The sequence below is a fragment of the Bombina bombina genome, chromosome 2, assembly GCF_027579735.1.
Source record: "Bombina bombina isolate aBomBom1 chromosome 2, aBomBom1.pri, whole genome shotgun sequence".
Taxonomy (NCBI): Eukaryota; Metazoa; Chordata; class Amphibia; order Anura; family Bombinatoridae; genus Bombina; species Bombina bombina.
Window position 1 is genome coordinate 838,820,156 of NC_069500.1, and position 17,408 is coordinate 838,837,563.

A 17,408-nucleotide genomic window follows, 5' to 3' on the forward strand; every position below is an offset into this window, starting at 1 on the left:
CTTTTTATTAAAAGGGACAGTCTAGTCCAAAATAAACTTTCATGATTCAGATATGGCATGCAATTTTAAACATCTTTCCAATTTACTTTTATCACCAATTTTGCTTTGTTCTTCTTAGACCTTGAAGGCTGCCTCTAAGCTGAATACATTTCGACAGTTTTTCACCACTAGAGGGTGCTCATGTGTGTCATATAGATAACACTGTGCTCACGCACATGTAGTTATCTAGGAGTAAGCACTGATTGGCTAAAATGCAAGTCTGTCAAAAGAACTGAAATACGGGGGAAGTTTGCATAGGCTTAGATACAAGATAATCGCAAAGGTAAAAAGTATATTAATATGACTGTGTTGGTTATTCAAAACAAGGGAATGGGTAATAAAGGGATTATCTATCTTTTTAAACAATACAAATCCAGGTGTAGACTGTCCCTTTAAAGAAACACATGTACAAATAGATATTTGTATGTATGCACATACAAGGTAGAGTTATAAATACATTACAGTTCAAATTTTGCAACAAGTGCTACAACATCAAACATCACTATGTTATCAGGTGTGATAAAGTTGTTATTACAGATACATAAAAGATAATAATTATATTCACTATACAGAGATCAACCACTATACAGCATTTTTTGCATACTAAACAGATGAGGGATTAAAGGGATAGTCTACACCAGAATCTTTATCGTTTTAAAAAATAGATAATCCCTTTATTACCCATTCCCTAGTTTTGCATAACCAACACAGTTATATTAATTCACTTTTTACCTCTGTGATTATCTTGTATCTAAGCTTCTGCAAACTGCACCCTTATTTCAGTTCTTTTGACAGATTTTCATTTTAGCCAATCAGTGCTGGCTCCTAGGTAACTCCACGTGCGTTAGCACAGTGTTATCTATATAACACATATGAACTAACACCCTCTAGTGGTATAAAAATGTCAAAATGCATTAAAAAAAGACGCGGCCTTCAAAGTCTAAGAAATTAGCATATTAACCTCTTAGGTTTAGCTTTCAACCAAGAATACCAAAAGAACAAAGCAAAATTGGTGATAAAGCACATTGGAAAATTGTTTAAAATGACATGCCCTATCTGAACCATGAAAGTTTATTTTGGACTAGACTGTCCCTTTAATTAGGACAGATATTCTCTTGAGTATGTGTGTGCTGAACAAGTTTGAATACAGAATCTTGATCCTGCACAAAATAAATCTATGTTTTGAGAGGTTTATCAAAACTAGTCAAGCACCACCTTATGTGGAACATGCGCTTCTTCGTTTTAGAATAACCACCAAATAGAACAAAACAAAGGCAAATGCCCAGCTAGGTATTTTAGCTCCCATTACAATGAATATAGTAGATAGTATGAAGCTCTACAGAAGGTAGAATACATGCCTATGTACTGTTGATGAATAGGACAAGAGTTTTTAGTGCAAGAAACTGTGCATTCTCTGAATATTAAAGTGAAGGTAAACTTTGATGAATGAAAGCCCGTTTTTTTTAAAAATACTATTAAAAACAGGAGCACTTTCATTCATCAAAGTTTACAAAGCAGCCATTTTGATTAAAAACTTACTTCTCTTCTTTGCACAGAGAGAGCAGCTTCCCCCATCCGGAGATCCTCTTCACACGTCATGAACGACTAATCAAGCTTTCTCCAATCACGGCTTTCCCGCCAGAGTAGTCATTGCCTGAGGCCATGCCGTGATTGGAAGAAGCTGGATTAGTCATTCTAGACGTGTGAAGAGAGGATCTCCGGGTGGGGGAAGCTGCTCTGGCTGTGAAAAAAACAAAGGTAAGTTTTTAATCAAAATGGCTGCCTTCTAAACTTTGATGAATGAAAGTGACCCTGTTTTTAATAGTATTTTTAAAAATGGGCTTTCATTCATCTAAGTTTACCTTCACTTTAACATATGTTATGTATAATGTTGCAAATAAAGCTAATGCAGTGAAACAATTTGTTTGTAATGTAAAATGAAATAAACCCAGCTATGAAGTACATATTGCATCATACAATGTAAAAAGTGAGGTAGATAACAGAATGTATAATGCATTATACTAAACATTAAAGCTATATTGTGGAAACTAGAAGGGAGCTTTCAGTTCAAGAAACTGGACATTTTTTGTGCAGAGACCCATTTTATGCATGACGTTTCAAATCAAATTAATAAAGCGTAACAGCAAGTTTGTGCACATAAAATAAAGTAAGGTATACTTATGTGTAAAATGCAAATTGCATTGTGCAAAGTGACAACTGTGACAGCATTGAGAAAGAATTAACATAATCTATGTTGTTACATGGTGCTTATTTAGAAGATAATGCAGGCACACGTTTATCAAAACTGCAGGCAACATGTCACAGAAAAATGTTGGTGCAGTCTCTCTAGAGCAGTGCTTTGTGGAATTTCTAAACATGAGGGAGGTGATTTGGAGACCTTACTGCTGAAAAGGACACCGTCCATCTCCTACACGACCAAAGAGAGGGTAACATATATGTATATGCAGTTGTCAGTTCTCGGTAGCATCTTACAATTTTTAAAGCAAACGTGAATACAAGCAAGCAAAATAATAAACTGTAACCTCTACAGTAGCTAAAGTCCCATCAATATTAATTTTAAGATGAAGTTCAAAGCAAGGTCTTTCACAATATGGGGCCCCAAATCCAAAGAGCTTAACTTTATCTGTAATGTAGGCATTCTTGCGGGGCCGTGAGCCAAGCCTTAACCGACCCCATTAGGAAGGGTGAACCAGAAGCCGATCACACTAGCTGCACACTAAACACACTAGCTGCACCTGCTAAATAATGTGCAGCCTGTCTCTGCGTGAGACCATTCTTTCTGATTTTGCATAATTAAGAGTTGTACCGCTGTCGTTGCAAGTCCTGAAGTATTGTCAAAAAGCTTCTCCTCACGGCTTGATTCAAAATCTGTGTCCAGATTAGAGGTAAACGATAGAGGGATCTAGGTACATTTCCAAACTGAGCATTAGTAGCAGAACTTTGGTAGGATATTGTAGCAGTAAGTGGTTTGTGGGTTCAGCAGGTGTATCTATGGTCAACTCTGACACACTTGGGTAGAAAGGAGCTGCTCCAGTCACCGATGTAACCGTTGCATCTTCCAACCGCAAAGGAGCTGAGTCAGTGCGGCCGCCCTCAGCCTCCTGTGGGTAGGATGTATTGTTGAATCCGACATTAGTTAAATTACTGGTGAGCATTCTCTAACCATGTCAGAATGATATTTTGAGTTACTTTATGTTAGTGTTATCTAATTCAATCATTATTTAAAATAACGGATACAGTAGAAATGAACATGTACTAGTTGGTCATTTACAAGCGGAAGAGGATATAACTAATATTACCGAAGCGCACTTAGTTTGTAACACAGTAACAAAATACTAGTCAAGGCATATGATGTTGTTACACAGTGTACAATATTATTAACTTTGAGTGACTGATCCTGAGTTTCAGGGATCGAGTACTGAATGATAAGTTGATAAACACAAAAGCTAATACACTTTGACCATAAGATCAGTGTTGTGTGCGCTGAAACTAAAGCAATCATACGATATGCTTTGAGTCATGACAATGGTACCAAAAGACAATATTTAGAGCTGCATAGCCCCAGATATATAAGGGGAATTCTAATAAAATCAATTTAAATATGTATGACAGTACAAATAACATAATGATGTGGTTGAGTTATGTAAATCAATAACATTTACCGTATAACAATAATTGATAGTGTCACTCAATTGCAAACGTCGGATAAGCAACTATATTGTTGCCAATGTGATTATTGCAATTGAAAGCAACATTTTGAATTTATGAGGTGGTATAACCACACATCAGAGGTACCGCATACTACGCTGTAACACACACGTGTGATATTACGCACCATTACATATCTGAGACTGAATCAACAAACATGACCATTATATATTGGTAGTAACAACAGACCACTACAGTGTTCTGTTCAACGGTGACATTGGTATTTGAATGCGTTATCTCTAATGTTTCAGACACTGTTGATACCATTATTATTTAGTAAATAAAGTGTTTCCTGACATTACATTACCATTAATAAAGGCCACAAATTCAGGAAACATCTGAATAAACTAACACTAGCAGCAATTCCTCGAGTTATAGATTTTTAATATTTCACCCATCTTTTAAAGAGAAGAAATAAAAGTTTTATTTTATTTAATCCTGCCTCTAAACCAGTCTGGGCATAGAGTGCTGATAAGAGCATCTTCCTTTTTTTTGTGCAATATCTTTCAAATTCCTTTTCTGAACAAGGATGTATTGTTGACTGGTATATTCTGTAGAGCAAGGTCATATTGAATAGAGATGGGCTTCTTTGGTTGGATAGGTTGTTCCGTCATTTTCACTATGTCACATAGTTCCGTGCAAGAAGAGAGGAGACTATCCAGTCCAGGCAGGAATATATCCCGCAGGTCATCTAGTGTCAGAATTTTGTTCTTTAGTTGTAGACATATCTATTGTATAGGGTTGTGAGGTTACCTCAACTAGTATGAGGACACAGCGTGGCGGCAGGAAACTCGCCACAATGCCAAAAGGCTTTGACAATTCAAAACTGCTTCTCGTGGCCAAGGGATGTTTTACCTTGATCTTGGAGGGATCCCAGGCACAAAGAATGCCAAGGGATATAAGGATGGCAAGATGTAGAGCCACTTTCTATCTCAAGCTGTGCGAAGCTTTAAGAATCAGTGGCCATCTTAGAACGCCGCCCACCAGAAGTCTGAGTATGCAATTTTAAGCAACTTTCTAATTGACTTCCATTATCTAATTTGCTTTATTCTCTTGATATCCTTTGATGAAAAGCATATCTCGATAGGCCCAGTAGCTGCTGATTGGTGTCTGCACATAGATGCCTCTTGTGATTGGCTTTAGCTCACCCACGCGCATTTCTATTTTTTCAACAAAGGATATCTAAAGAATAAAGAAAATTAGATAATAGAAGTAAATTCCGATTATCCTAGTGTGAGAAGGAATAATCTAGATTTTATTAAAGACGCTGAGCCGAGTATGTTGCATATCTTTCTTTTACTACTCATAACTGCAGCATTTTAATGTGATGAATACCGTACATAACTGACAGAATTTAAAATAGCCATGCAAATAAAGACCAAAACATATTAACCAATGAAAAGGTAAGACTGTTAAATATTGCATACACTGACCAATTAGCAGAGTCATAGTGTACATAAACAGTCCAATAAGCACCCCAACCACCTCTTTCTTGCTTGATGCTTAAGGAGAAAAAATTAAAAGTACAGTAACTAAGACTGAAGAACAAAAACAGGATTAAACCCAAAACGAAAATCCATAGAAGAAAATTCTTTGCCAATCTTGATGAACTGGGAACCTTGTCCTAAAGACGCTTGATAACATCTAACGGTTTAAACGAACTTGTGGAGAAGAAATGCTTCCAGCTTGACTACTAAGAATGAAACGAAATTTCTGCAAATCTTCAGTGTTGATTGGCAACTGAAAAATAAATCAAACACATTAAGTAATACAATAATATTGGGAGTGATTATATAAGGTTGGAAAAATACTCGTCTCTGTGTCTTTAATAAAATTTAGATTTTAAAAATGCCTTAGAGGCTGCTGATCCTCTAACAGAGTGAGATGAAAACGATAAATCAATATTAACTTCACTCATAACTCCTTTGACCCGCCTCGCAATAGAAGTAGAAGAGACAGGATTGTGAGGAGGAATAAAAGAAATAAGAAGTTGGTTAGAAACAGAAGAACGCAAAGAATTAGTTTTAATTTTATATTCTTTAAAACATTTAACGACAAGAATAAAATATGTAAAAAGAAAGAATTTTAGTTCTTCGAGATTAGAAAAAAAGTGACACCTTCAGGAGAAAATCTTTTAGCGTTATAGTCAATTACTCTAACATCAGAAATTCTACGAAAGGAAATTAAACATAAAAGTGTAGATAATTTGGCTGATAATTGTTTAAGAGAGTAAATTATTAGAAGGCCAAGATTTAAAAAGGGCAAAAATTAAATCTACATCCTAAAAGGATTAATATTTAGGAGCAGGGGGGGTTCTTAAAATGATTAGCTTTCATAATTCTACAGATTAAAGGATGTTTACCAACTGGAGAGTTATTAACAAAGTCATGACGAGCAGAAATAGCAGATCTAGATACATTAATAGTTCTATAAGCTAAACCAAAGAGTCAAATAGAAAAGACAGGAAATAACAAAAGTTATAGTAGCTGAAATGGGATCCACTTCCCTTTTCAAGCACCAGCCAGACCACCTGGTCCATGCGGAAAGATAGCATTTTCTGGTTCCGGGGGCCCACGAGTCTCGCATTAGAACTCTAGCTCCTTCTGAAAGGCCGCTGAGAGGGCAAGATTCCCCCCCAAATCATCCAAGCTACAAGACGGAGGCAGCCTAGACAAATAAGATCATGAGGTAAGTTGTCTGCATTGGTGAGAAGTAGAGGGAAAAGAGGAAGAAGAATTGGATAATTCATGGACAGTTCCAGAAGGAAAGGATACAAGGGTTGAGCTGGCCAAAGAGTGGCAATGAGAAGAGATAGAAGGTCCCGACGTACAAATGAAATTGTCCTCGAGATTATGGAAAATGGGGAAAACGCATGAGCTCCTATTTGAAACCATAACTGAAGGAACACGTCGATTGACGCCACCTTTGGATCCGAACGCCAACTGAAGTACCAACGGAGTTGAAAGATCAGTTTGAAAGTGAAGAGAAAAGGGTCCTCTCAGAGATTGGAGTGAGAGAAAAATTGATCTGTTTAGTTTCCAGTCGCTGGAATCTGTGAGATAACGAGAACCCCAATCTGCCGACGTGTTCGACATTCCTGGAATGTACTCTGCCTTGACCGAAATATTTCTGTTGAGGCAAAGATGAATGAAATCTTTTGTAATATTGGAAAGGTATCTGGATTTCGTTCCGCCTAGACGATTCAAATAACTAACTGCAGAAACGTTGTCCATCCTGAGAAGGATAGAAATCTGAGTCGGGGTTTTGACAAAACTCTTCACCGCAAAAGAACCTGCAAGCAATTCTAGGCAGTTGATATTGAAGCGTTTTTCTTCTAAAGACCATTTTCCTTCGGTAATAAATGGACCACAACGAGCTCCCCAACCCACGTGACTGGCGTTGGACTCGATCATGAGACCTGGAGCACTGCCAAAAATAGCTATCCTGTTCCAAGCCTCTATATCAGCTAACCACCAGGAGAGTTCTTCCTTGGCTTGAGAGGATATAGGAATAGGATGAGAATATGAAAAACCTTTCTGAAGGTATGAGATTTTAAAACGTTAAAGTTCTCGATAGTGAAGAGGAGCAGGAAAAATAGCCTGAATTGAGGATGAAAGTAACCCCACAATCCTGACTATATTCCTGATAGGGACAAAGGGTTGAGCATATAGCTCATGAGGTATAGCATGATTAAGTGACATCAGTCACGAAACATTGCTGTTTTTTTGTCAATAAAGACATCTTTTATAATACTTGTGCTGTGGACATTTACATATATGGTATTACTTGTGGAACTGGCAGGTTGCCACGGTCACACGAGCACAGATTCATCCAGCAGCTGTTCCAATCACTACAAAGACAAAGGGTTGAGAAAGAGTTTGGGAAATTTCCTTTTTTATATTCTTTATTTTGTCGGAAGGGAGACTGACAGTAGAAGAAGTATCTATTTGAAAACCCAAAAAGGTGAGTTTCTTGGTGGGAGAAAGGATAGATTTTTGTTTGTTCACTAGAAACCATTAATTCTCTAAAATTTGAATGGTTAGATGAACTTAATCTACTAATGAGCGAAAAATCCTGGTTCACAATAAGAATATTGTCTAAATAAATAATCAGGCGAAGCCAAGAAACCACTGGTGTCAAGGGTTTGGTGAAAAATCCAAGGGGCAGAGGAAAGGCCGAATGGAAGGCAAGTGAATTTCCAAGTTTGACCTTCCTAAATAAAAGTTACAAATTTCTGATATAAAATTAGAATAAATGTAAGATAATTCTAAATAATTCTAAATATTTTTTCTTAAGTGTAAATAAAAATAATGCCAGTAGAGACAAACTATAAGGAGAGGCGAAATAAATTAATAAAATATTAAAGTTAATGAAGTTGTAACAATTTTATAACAATAAATGCAGGAGACGTTTGACTGAGCATCCGCAACGGTAAACCTGCACAGTGAGGTTCAGGAAAGTAATGACGCCATGTCATAGGAAAAAAACTATGCCCACAAAATAGTGGCCGCTCGGCACGAGCAAACACAGAGCCGCAGTTAGGAAAAGTCCATGACGATGGAGGAAACGGAGTGACTGAACAGAGAAGTTAGCGATAACGGAGGTAAAGGAAAAATAAACTAACAGAGAGACTTAGGAAGCGAAAATTATTCGAAAAAATAAACTAGTAATAAACTAAAAAAATAAAGCTGATGATGGAAATAAATATTAAGGAATATAGATATAATTAGCACCAAAGAGGTAACTAAAACATAGACAACAAATAAAAGAATATAAAGGTATTTAAATCAAGGAAAAACAAATGAAAAAATAAACAAATCAATATTTATTTAAAAAGCAGTTTAATACAACACTTATCTTCTTGAGAGCAGCAAAAGAAAAAGGAGATTGGGGTGCTGATTGGACTGTTTATGAATACTATGAGACTGCGAATTGGTCAGTGTATGCAATATTCAACAGTCTTACCTTTTCATTGGTTAATACTTTTTGGTCTTTATTTGCATGTCTATTTTAAATTCTGTCAGCTATGTATGGTATTCATCACTTTAAAATGCTGCAGTTATGAGTAGTAAAAGAAAGATATGCAAAATATGAGTCTCTGGTCTTGTAATAAAATTGGAATGTTTAAAATTGTATTCCCTCTCTGAATCATGAAAGAAAAATCTTAGGTTTAATGTCCCTGTAAGTGTACAGACACAGATCTTGCTATGTCTCTTCTGGTTTCTTACAGATGTTAAGCTTTCCTAGAAGAAATATTAACTTTGTCCTCTTCTCATTATATGAGGAGTGTGTTAAGCTTCAGTTTATAGCTCCCATCAGGCCAAGAATTTACATGTGCTGCATTTCTGGACTATGATTTTAAGTAAAGGTTTATGACCTTAGCTCTTAAGATAAGTTATTTTTAGACCAGTGATGACCAATTTCCTAACACATCGTGCCACAGATCAATATTTTAGAAGCCTTAAAGGAACATTAAACACTTTGAGATGGTAATATACAATGATCATTCATATATATAAAAACAGTTCTGCAATATGGAAGTGCAGGACACTGTTATATTACACACAGCCACTGGCTGCACACTCTAGTGACCTATTTATAACTGTCTCTAATTGGCCACAGCAGAGAAGGTAACCTAAGTTACAACATGGCAGCTCCCATTGTTTTATAGACACTAAAACATTACACTTATTTTGTCAGGAGATGTATTTTAAAAACTTGTTTTAATAAACCTGTTTTAATTCACCCCTGCTCTGTGAATATCGTCTGTACGAGGTGAAGCCTTGTCTTACACCCTCACCTGCTCCTTTTGTAGTCACAAGCTTTGGTTTGCTGCGAGCTCCATCTCCTTTCATCGTGTATGCTGCTACTGTGATGGAATAGGAGGTATCGTGCTGGAGTCCAGCAATAATCATGTCCTGTAAACATAAAATATAACAAAAGATTACACCTTTACTGGTATTTATATACCTTCTTTGTGAGACTATAAGGCAAACACGCAGGAATTAAAAAAATATGTAAAAAATAAATGTTATATATATACATACATACACATATATATATATATATATATATATACATACATATATATGTATATATACATACACACACTCATGCAAAACACAATCTTCTCTCATGCAGTTTATTATTCCCTAGATTTGTTTAAACATGTCCAAATAATGGTATATAAATAATATCTATCTGTAATAGGTTTACTTTAGCTGTAGAAATCTGCACAATGTATGACAAAGTGCTTTTATTTTATTGTGATTACAACTGAAGAAAAACATACTTTTCAATACGTTTTCTTTTACCATCATAAAACACAACCAGCATGGACCTTTTTTTTTTTTTAATTTAGGATGAAGAATCCCACTGGTTTTTAATGATCAGATAGAGTTACACTTTCCTTTCTTTCAGAGGGATGATCAGGAACTTTATTTTTCAACTCAATGAGAACATGACATCATTTTTTTCCAGAAATTCAACACATTTGAAAAAGCAACAACTGAGTTCCTGGGAGATGTGCGAGAACTGCTTGAGAAACAAACTCCTTTAGGCTTAGTCTAGAGTAGGTCTCAACGGAGCCACTAGCTTTTAGGATCTTGCTTCTAGCCTTTAGGTTTTTGGATTATGAGATATAGATATATATTTATATACACACACAGTATATATCTCTATCTCACTGCCTGGCACCTAAACTTATGTCTGGCTCCTACATTTTTAACAGATTTGTCAACCTCTTTCTAGGAGGACTTGTTTCTAAAATTCCAACAGCAATTTGTGCATGCGGAGACACCTCTAGACCTGATTACAGTTTTTAATATGTATTCATCCATGTTTTTTTAGATCAGAGTGAAGAAGCCACAAATGTACAAGAAAAAAGGCAAAGTTTGCAATTATCTGATGGGATATACAGAAGGGAGCACCCTTTACACTGTACGACGCTGGGTGTTAAGGGGTTAAAATCTTATGCTCTATCTGAATCACAAAATACATTTTTTGGGTTTCATGTCCCTTTAAAGTGACAGTAAACACCAATATTGTTATATAAAATGTTTATTTAAGTATTTGTCTCTTTAAAACACAAATTAAAGAGACATGAAACCCATGTCTCTTTAATTCATTATTTAGGAAGAGCATGCCATTCTAAACACCTTTCCAATTTACTTCTATTATCTAATTTGATTCATTCTCTTGATATCCTTTTTTGAAAAACATATATAGGCTCAGTAGCTGCTGATTGGGGGCTGCACATAGATGCCGCATGTTATCAGTTCACCCATGTGCATTGCTATTTCTTCAACAAAGGATACGCAAAAAATGAAGCACGCTAGATATTAGAAATATATTGGAATTTGTTTAAAATTGTATTCGCTATCTGAATCATGAAATAAAAATGTGTTTCATATCCCTTTAATCTTTCCTGATATGCACTGCCAATAACCAGCACGCAGAAATGTCATTGTTGTGTGTGACAAGAAGGACGTGCTCAAAAAGATTGGTTTTCTGTGGCCTGTACCCCAATCATCATATTTTATTCAAGAATATATTTTATTCCATAATTTATATATTCATAAGCTCGCAAACTACATGTATACTATGAGTGAACTTAGCTAAACCCCTGCCCCTAAGGAGCCAACGGTCGCTTAGTAACTAGCAACAGAGAAATAGAGGGAGGGAGAGAACAGGGCGGCAGAAGGGAACAGTAAAGACAGATTATGTAAGACTGAGAAATAAATGTGCAGGAGAAAAGCAATATGAAAGAAGACAAAACATGAATCATCCTCGGGTCTTTACGAGCAACCTGCAACCGACTGGTAAAAGTCATGGGTTACACAGTCAAATCTCAAATGCTGCTACTGGATTACTACAATAGGCAGGTGGGATATCTGCAAGATGGTAAAATGTCTGTCTGCACTGGAAAACAAACCTAAATGATCTATTTATATAAATAACAACAACAAAAGTAACATTTCCTTAAAGGGACAGTCTACACCAGAATTTTTATTGTTTAACAAGATAGATAATCCCTTTATTACCCATTCTCCAGTTTTGCATAACCAACACAGATATATTAATACACTTTTTACCTCTGTGATTACCTTGTATCTAAGCCTCAGCAGACTACCCCTTATCTCAGTGCTTTTGACAGACATGCAATTTAGCCAATCAGTGCAGACTACTAAATAACTCCACGGGAGTGAGCATAGTGTTATCTATACAACACACATGAACTAGTACTGTGAAAAACTTTCAAATTGCTCTGAGCTAAGAGGCGGGTTTCAACGGTTTAAAAATCAGTTTGAGCCTAGCTAGGTTTAGCTTTTCAAGAATACCACCAAGGGAACAAAGCAAATTTGATGATAAAAGTCAATTGGAAAGTTGTTTAAAATTGCATGCCCTGTCTGAATAATGAAAGTTTAAATTTTGACTCTACTGTCCCTTTAAATTTAAACTATTATACCGCCTGGAAGCTGAATTTATCATATTACCTGATTTTATCAGGATATAGTGCTATCAATCAGTCTAAACCTTAGGATCAAGTTAAACCTCTTTCCTAATCTGGAAGATCTATAATCACTTTCTCTTTATGCAAAACATTTTAATCCTTTATCTAATCTGATGATTTTTAGAGACTTCGTTCTTTTTTCCCCCAGTTTAATTCCTAGCCATCCCCTGCTTTACCAACAAGAAAATAAATAAAAAAAATAGCTAAAAAATTAACCACAATATCTCTAAAACAGCACATATTTTAATTTGATATAAAAGCAATGTCTACAAATATTTAAGAGGCTATTCTTTTAACTTGGTATTGCTAGCGATTGGATTTCATAAAATTAAACGTTTCTTGCACAATTCTACTAATAAAAATTAAAAACCATTAAAAACATATTGTTATGAAAAAGAACTTCAAGAAATAAAAGAGAATATTTGTATACTAAGAAGTGTCTCAGCTGAGAAACAATCAAAGTAACTCAGAAAATTAAAAAGAAGTAGAAACTGCTGAAAACACACCTTGCATAATTTCCTGGCCAATATCAGTCAGAGGCGTTTTTGCAGATCCTATTCGGCAGAATGTATTGACATACTCTGGCTGTAACAGTCGGTGGGGGATTTTCTAACACGCCCAGTGTAGGATTTCTTAATCAGGCACATATATATGCACCACTGTAATTCCCCCATCTCCAATATCTTTTTTGCCTCTGGCTGGGGGGGGGGGGGAGGGGGGTTCAAGGTTCACTTGGGGTGGATGCCAGAGGATCAAGAATCAGCGCAGCACCTTGCCGATCCTCTGGTATACAATCAAAGTGAACCTCGGGGAATGAGGTTTACGAGGGGCCTTGTAATCTGAGATGTTCAATATGCAATTTGCATATCTTACCCAGAATCCTCTTGTGCATTGGTAACAGTGTATATGGAGTTTTCCTGGGTAAAAGCAAGTGGGGATACTTGCCTAGATGTGCAAATTTCCTATGCAACAATTTTTATTGATTTACTTTTGTGACATGGAGGATTTTAATCTCAGACTTTTATATCCACCATAATTTTAATAAATAAATAAATATATATATATATATATATATATATATATATATATATATATATATATTTATTTTACTGGAGTTTCACACTGTTGTGTCCCTTCAAATATTCTCAAATTAGAGACTGAAAAGACATTGTAAAACATACTATTCCACATACTAACTGTGATGTCAACTCTTCGTTAGTAATAGCTGAAGGAGAGGCACACTGATGACGTATGTAGTAAACAGTGTGAAACTTACTTAGAAGCTCCAAGTTTAGCACTGTTGATTAGGTTAGGCTGGGACACCCACTGAAAGGGGCTGACCCTTCCGCCTCCCCTGCATATGAGAAGACCCATTCCACAAACAGGAGCAAGCAGGAACCTGTTTACTTCAGTCTACATTTGATACTTTAGGGCTTGGTTAGTAATTTGCAAATCAGCACAATGTTATTAAAAAACAAGCAAAACTCTACATTGTACCAAAAACACTCCCAGATGGGCTATATAAACAGATCATCTCCAAAACATTTATGCAAAGAAACATCTAGTGTCCAATGTCCTTTTAAGTAAGAATATCCTGTTTAAAACATTACAAGGGTTAATAATTTAGTAGATTACAGCTTGATACCACAACACAATAAACCATGTTTAAATTGTATTTGGGAATTGGGGCAAACTGAAATAAACATAACACAAGAGATGCAAGCTGAAACACAAGAACGTCATGCCATAAGACTAAAACAAAGGGAAAACAATCCATTCCAAATGAGGAGGAACCAGTGGGCAGACGGTAAAGTTACTAATACTTACATATTCAGCTGTGTCATCCATTTCCCACTGCTCAAGGAAAAGCAAATATAGGAGGAAGAGAAATACAAAAAATGTGAGGGGTGTTTGTCATAAAGTGTGAAACAAAAGGCTTAAAGTGAGGGTCAATTTAGATGAATCGGTGCCCGGTTTTTTAATAAACCTATTAAAAACAAGGGCACTTTAAATAATTCATCAAAATTGACATTTCACTCGTTTTCTTCAAATACTTACCTTTTAATCCTGACAGCCGCTGCAGCGCTTCCTCTGCCCGTTGCAAGCCCTCTTCATACGTCAGAAATGACGAATCCGGCTTCCTTCAATCACGTTCCCACTCCCCGGGGGAATTATGGCCTGAGGCAACGCTGTGATTGGAAGAAGCCGGTTTCCTCATTTTGGACCCGCGAAGAGGGCTTGAGACGGGTGTAGGAGGCGCTGCAGCGACTTTCAGGATTAAAAGGTACGTTTTTGAAGAAAACGAATGAAATGTCAATTTTGATGAATTAAAGTGCCCTTGTTTTTAATAGAATTATTAAAAACCGGGCACCGATTCATCTAAATTGACCTTCACTTTCAAGCTACAGTCAAGTCAAAGTGAAACTTTCATCACTTAGATAGAGCGTCAGGAACAGTACACTGTAAAATAGTGTTTCCCTTAATGTATTTCCAATGACTTGTCATACCAGCTGCAGACTATAAAATGTAGGAGAAATTGCATTTTCGGGTTTATTTGTGTATATGAATTAGCTGGTTTTGTGCTTTTAAACCACAGCCACTATTGAAATGGGTTGAGCTTGCAGGTAAAATGATATCTCATTATGTTATCACTTTGTGTACACACACTTGCTTCCTTATCTTATATCTGTTTGTAAACTAAAGCCCAATACTTAGAGAGAACAATGGAAAATTATCATTTTATTAGTTATCTCTTTAACACCCTGCTTGCTGTGTTTACAGCCTGTTCATAGCCTGGACTTAAAGGGCTATAATACCCAAATATTTAAACACTTGAAAGTGATGCAGTATAGCTGTAAAAAGCGGACTAGAAAATATCACCTGAACATCTCTATGTAAAAAAGAAAGATATTTTACCTCAAAAGTTCCTCAGTAGCCACATCCCACTGTAAAGGACTTCTAAGCAACATATCAGTATGTCTGTCCCGGGACAGCCGAAGGGTTGAGCCTCGTGCACTCTCATCTTATTTCCCTATTCAGCGTAAGGACATTTACAATGAAATCTCATGAGAGTTAAGTCAAATCTCATGAGATCACAGTTAAAGAGTTCATGACCTCACAGCACTGCTGCTGCTGATTGGCTGCTGTTCATTTCTTCATTTTTTTTTTTACCTGCATCTGAGCAACAGCGAGTATAACTTTTTACACAGAACTTACTCTGCTGAGCTGAGGAAATTGTGAGGTAAAAACACAATTTATGCTTACCTGATAAATTTATTTCTCTTGTGGTGTATCCAGTCCACGGATCATCCATTACTTGTGGGATATTCTCCTTCCCAACAGGAAGTTGCAAGAGGACATCGACAGCAGAGCTGTATATAGCTCCTCCCCTAACTGCCATATCCAATCATTCGACCGAAACAAGCCGAGAAAGGAGAAACCATAGGATGCAGTGGTGACTGTAGTTTCATCTAAAATTTTGACCTGCCTTAAAATGACAGGGCGGGCCATGGACTGGATACACCACAAGAGAAATAAATTTATCAGGTAAGCATAAATTGTGTTTTCTCTTGTAAGGTGTATCCAGTCCACGGATCATCCATTACTTGTGGGATACCAATACCAAAGCTAAAGTACACGGATGAAGGGAGGGACAAGGCAGTTACTTAAACGGAAGGTACCACTGCCTGTAAAACCTTTCTCCCAAAAATCGCCTCCGAAGAAGCAAAAGTATCAAATTTGTAGAATTTGGAAAAAAGTATGAAGCGAAGACCAAGTCGCCGCCATGCAAATCTGTTCAACAGAAACCTAATTTTTAAAGGCCCAAGTGGAAGCCACAGCTCTAGTAGAATGAGCTGTAATCCTTTCAGGAGGCTGCTGTCCAGCAGTCTCATAGGCTAAGCGGATTATGCTTCTTAGCCAAAAAGAAAGAGAGGTTGCCGAAGCCTTTTGACCTCTTCTCTGTCCAGAGTAAACAACAAACAAAGCAGATGTTTGACGAAAATCTTTAGTGGCTTGTAAGTAAAACTTTAAAGCACGAACCACGTACAGATTATGTAAAAGACGTTCCTTCTTTGAAGAAGGATTAGGACACAATGATGGAACAACAATCTCTTGATTTATATTCTTAGTAGATACCACCTTAGGCAAAAACCCAGGTTTGGTACGCAGAACTACCTTATCTGCATGGAAGATCAGATAAGGAGAATCACATTGTAAAGCAGATAACTCTGAGACTCTACGAGCCGAGGAAATAGCCATCAATAAAAGAACTTTCCAAGATAAAAGCTTGATATCTATGGAATGAAGAGGTTCAAACGGAACCCCTTGAAGAACTTTAAGAACCAAATTTAAGCTCCATGGGGGAGCAACAGGTTTAAACACAGGCTTGATTCTAACCAACGCCTGACAAAACGCCTGAACGTCTGGAACATACGCCAGACGCTTGTGCAAAAGAATAGACAGTGCAGAGATCTGTCCCTTCAAAGAACTAGCTGATAATCCTTTCTCCAAACCCTCTTGGAGAAAAGATAATATCCTGGGAATCCTGACCTTACTCCATGAGTAGCCCTTGGATTCACACCAATAAAGATATTTACGCCATATCTTATGGTAGATTTTCCTGGTAAGAGGCTTTCGTGCCTGTATTAAGGTATCAATGACAGACTCGGAGAAGCCATGCTTTGATAAAATCAAGCGTTCAATCTCCATGCAGTCAGTCTCAGAGAAATTAGATTTGGATTATTGAAAGGACCTTGAAGTAGAAGGTCTCGTCTCAGAGGCAGAGACCAAGGTGGAAAGGATGACATGTCCACTAGGTCTGCATACCAGGTCCTGCGTGGCCACGCAGGCGCTATCAAAATCACTGATGCTCTCTCCTGCTTGATTTTGGCAATCAGACGAGGGAGCAGAGGAAACGGTGGAAACACGTAAGCCAGGTTGAAAGACCAAGGCGCTGTTAGAGCATCTATCAGCGTCGCTTCCGGGTCCCTGGACCTGGATCCGTAATAAGGAAGCTTGGCGTTCTGGCGAGACGCCATGAGATCCAGTTCTGGTTTGCCCCAACGATGAATCAAATGAGCAAACACCTCCGGATGGAGTTCCCACTCCCCCGGATGAAAAGTCTGAC

At 37.1% G+C, this 17,408-nt stretch overlaps 1 protein-coding gene across 7 annotated transcripts in view; it reads right to left on the bottom strand.

The window, feature by feature from the left end:
• The window catches only part of PTPRS (protein tyrosine phosphatase receptor type S), a 408,837-nt gene that overhangs the window by 96,115 nt on the left and 295,314 nt on the right, over positions 1-17,408 (bottom strand). For 3 of the 7 annotated variants that reach the window (XM_053703177.1, XM_053703179.1, XM_053703176.1), the window contains exons 15-16: positions 14,108-14,134; positions 9,569-9,686 (exon numbers count right to left, since the gene is read on the bottom strand). The exons of 2 other annotated variants lie outside the window; for them this stretch is intronic. In XM_053703177.1, the coding sequence (XP_053559152.1) occupies positions 9,569-9,686; positions 14,108-14,134 (145 nt within the window). The remainder of the gene's footprint in view (positions 1-9,568; positions 9,687-14,107; positions 14,135-17,408) is intronic. 2 more of the 7 variants (XM_053703180.1, XM_053703178.1) reach the window with 1 other exon arrangement.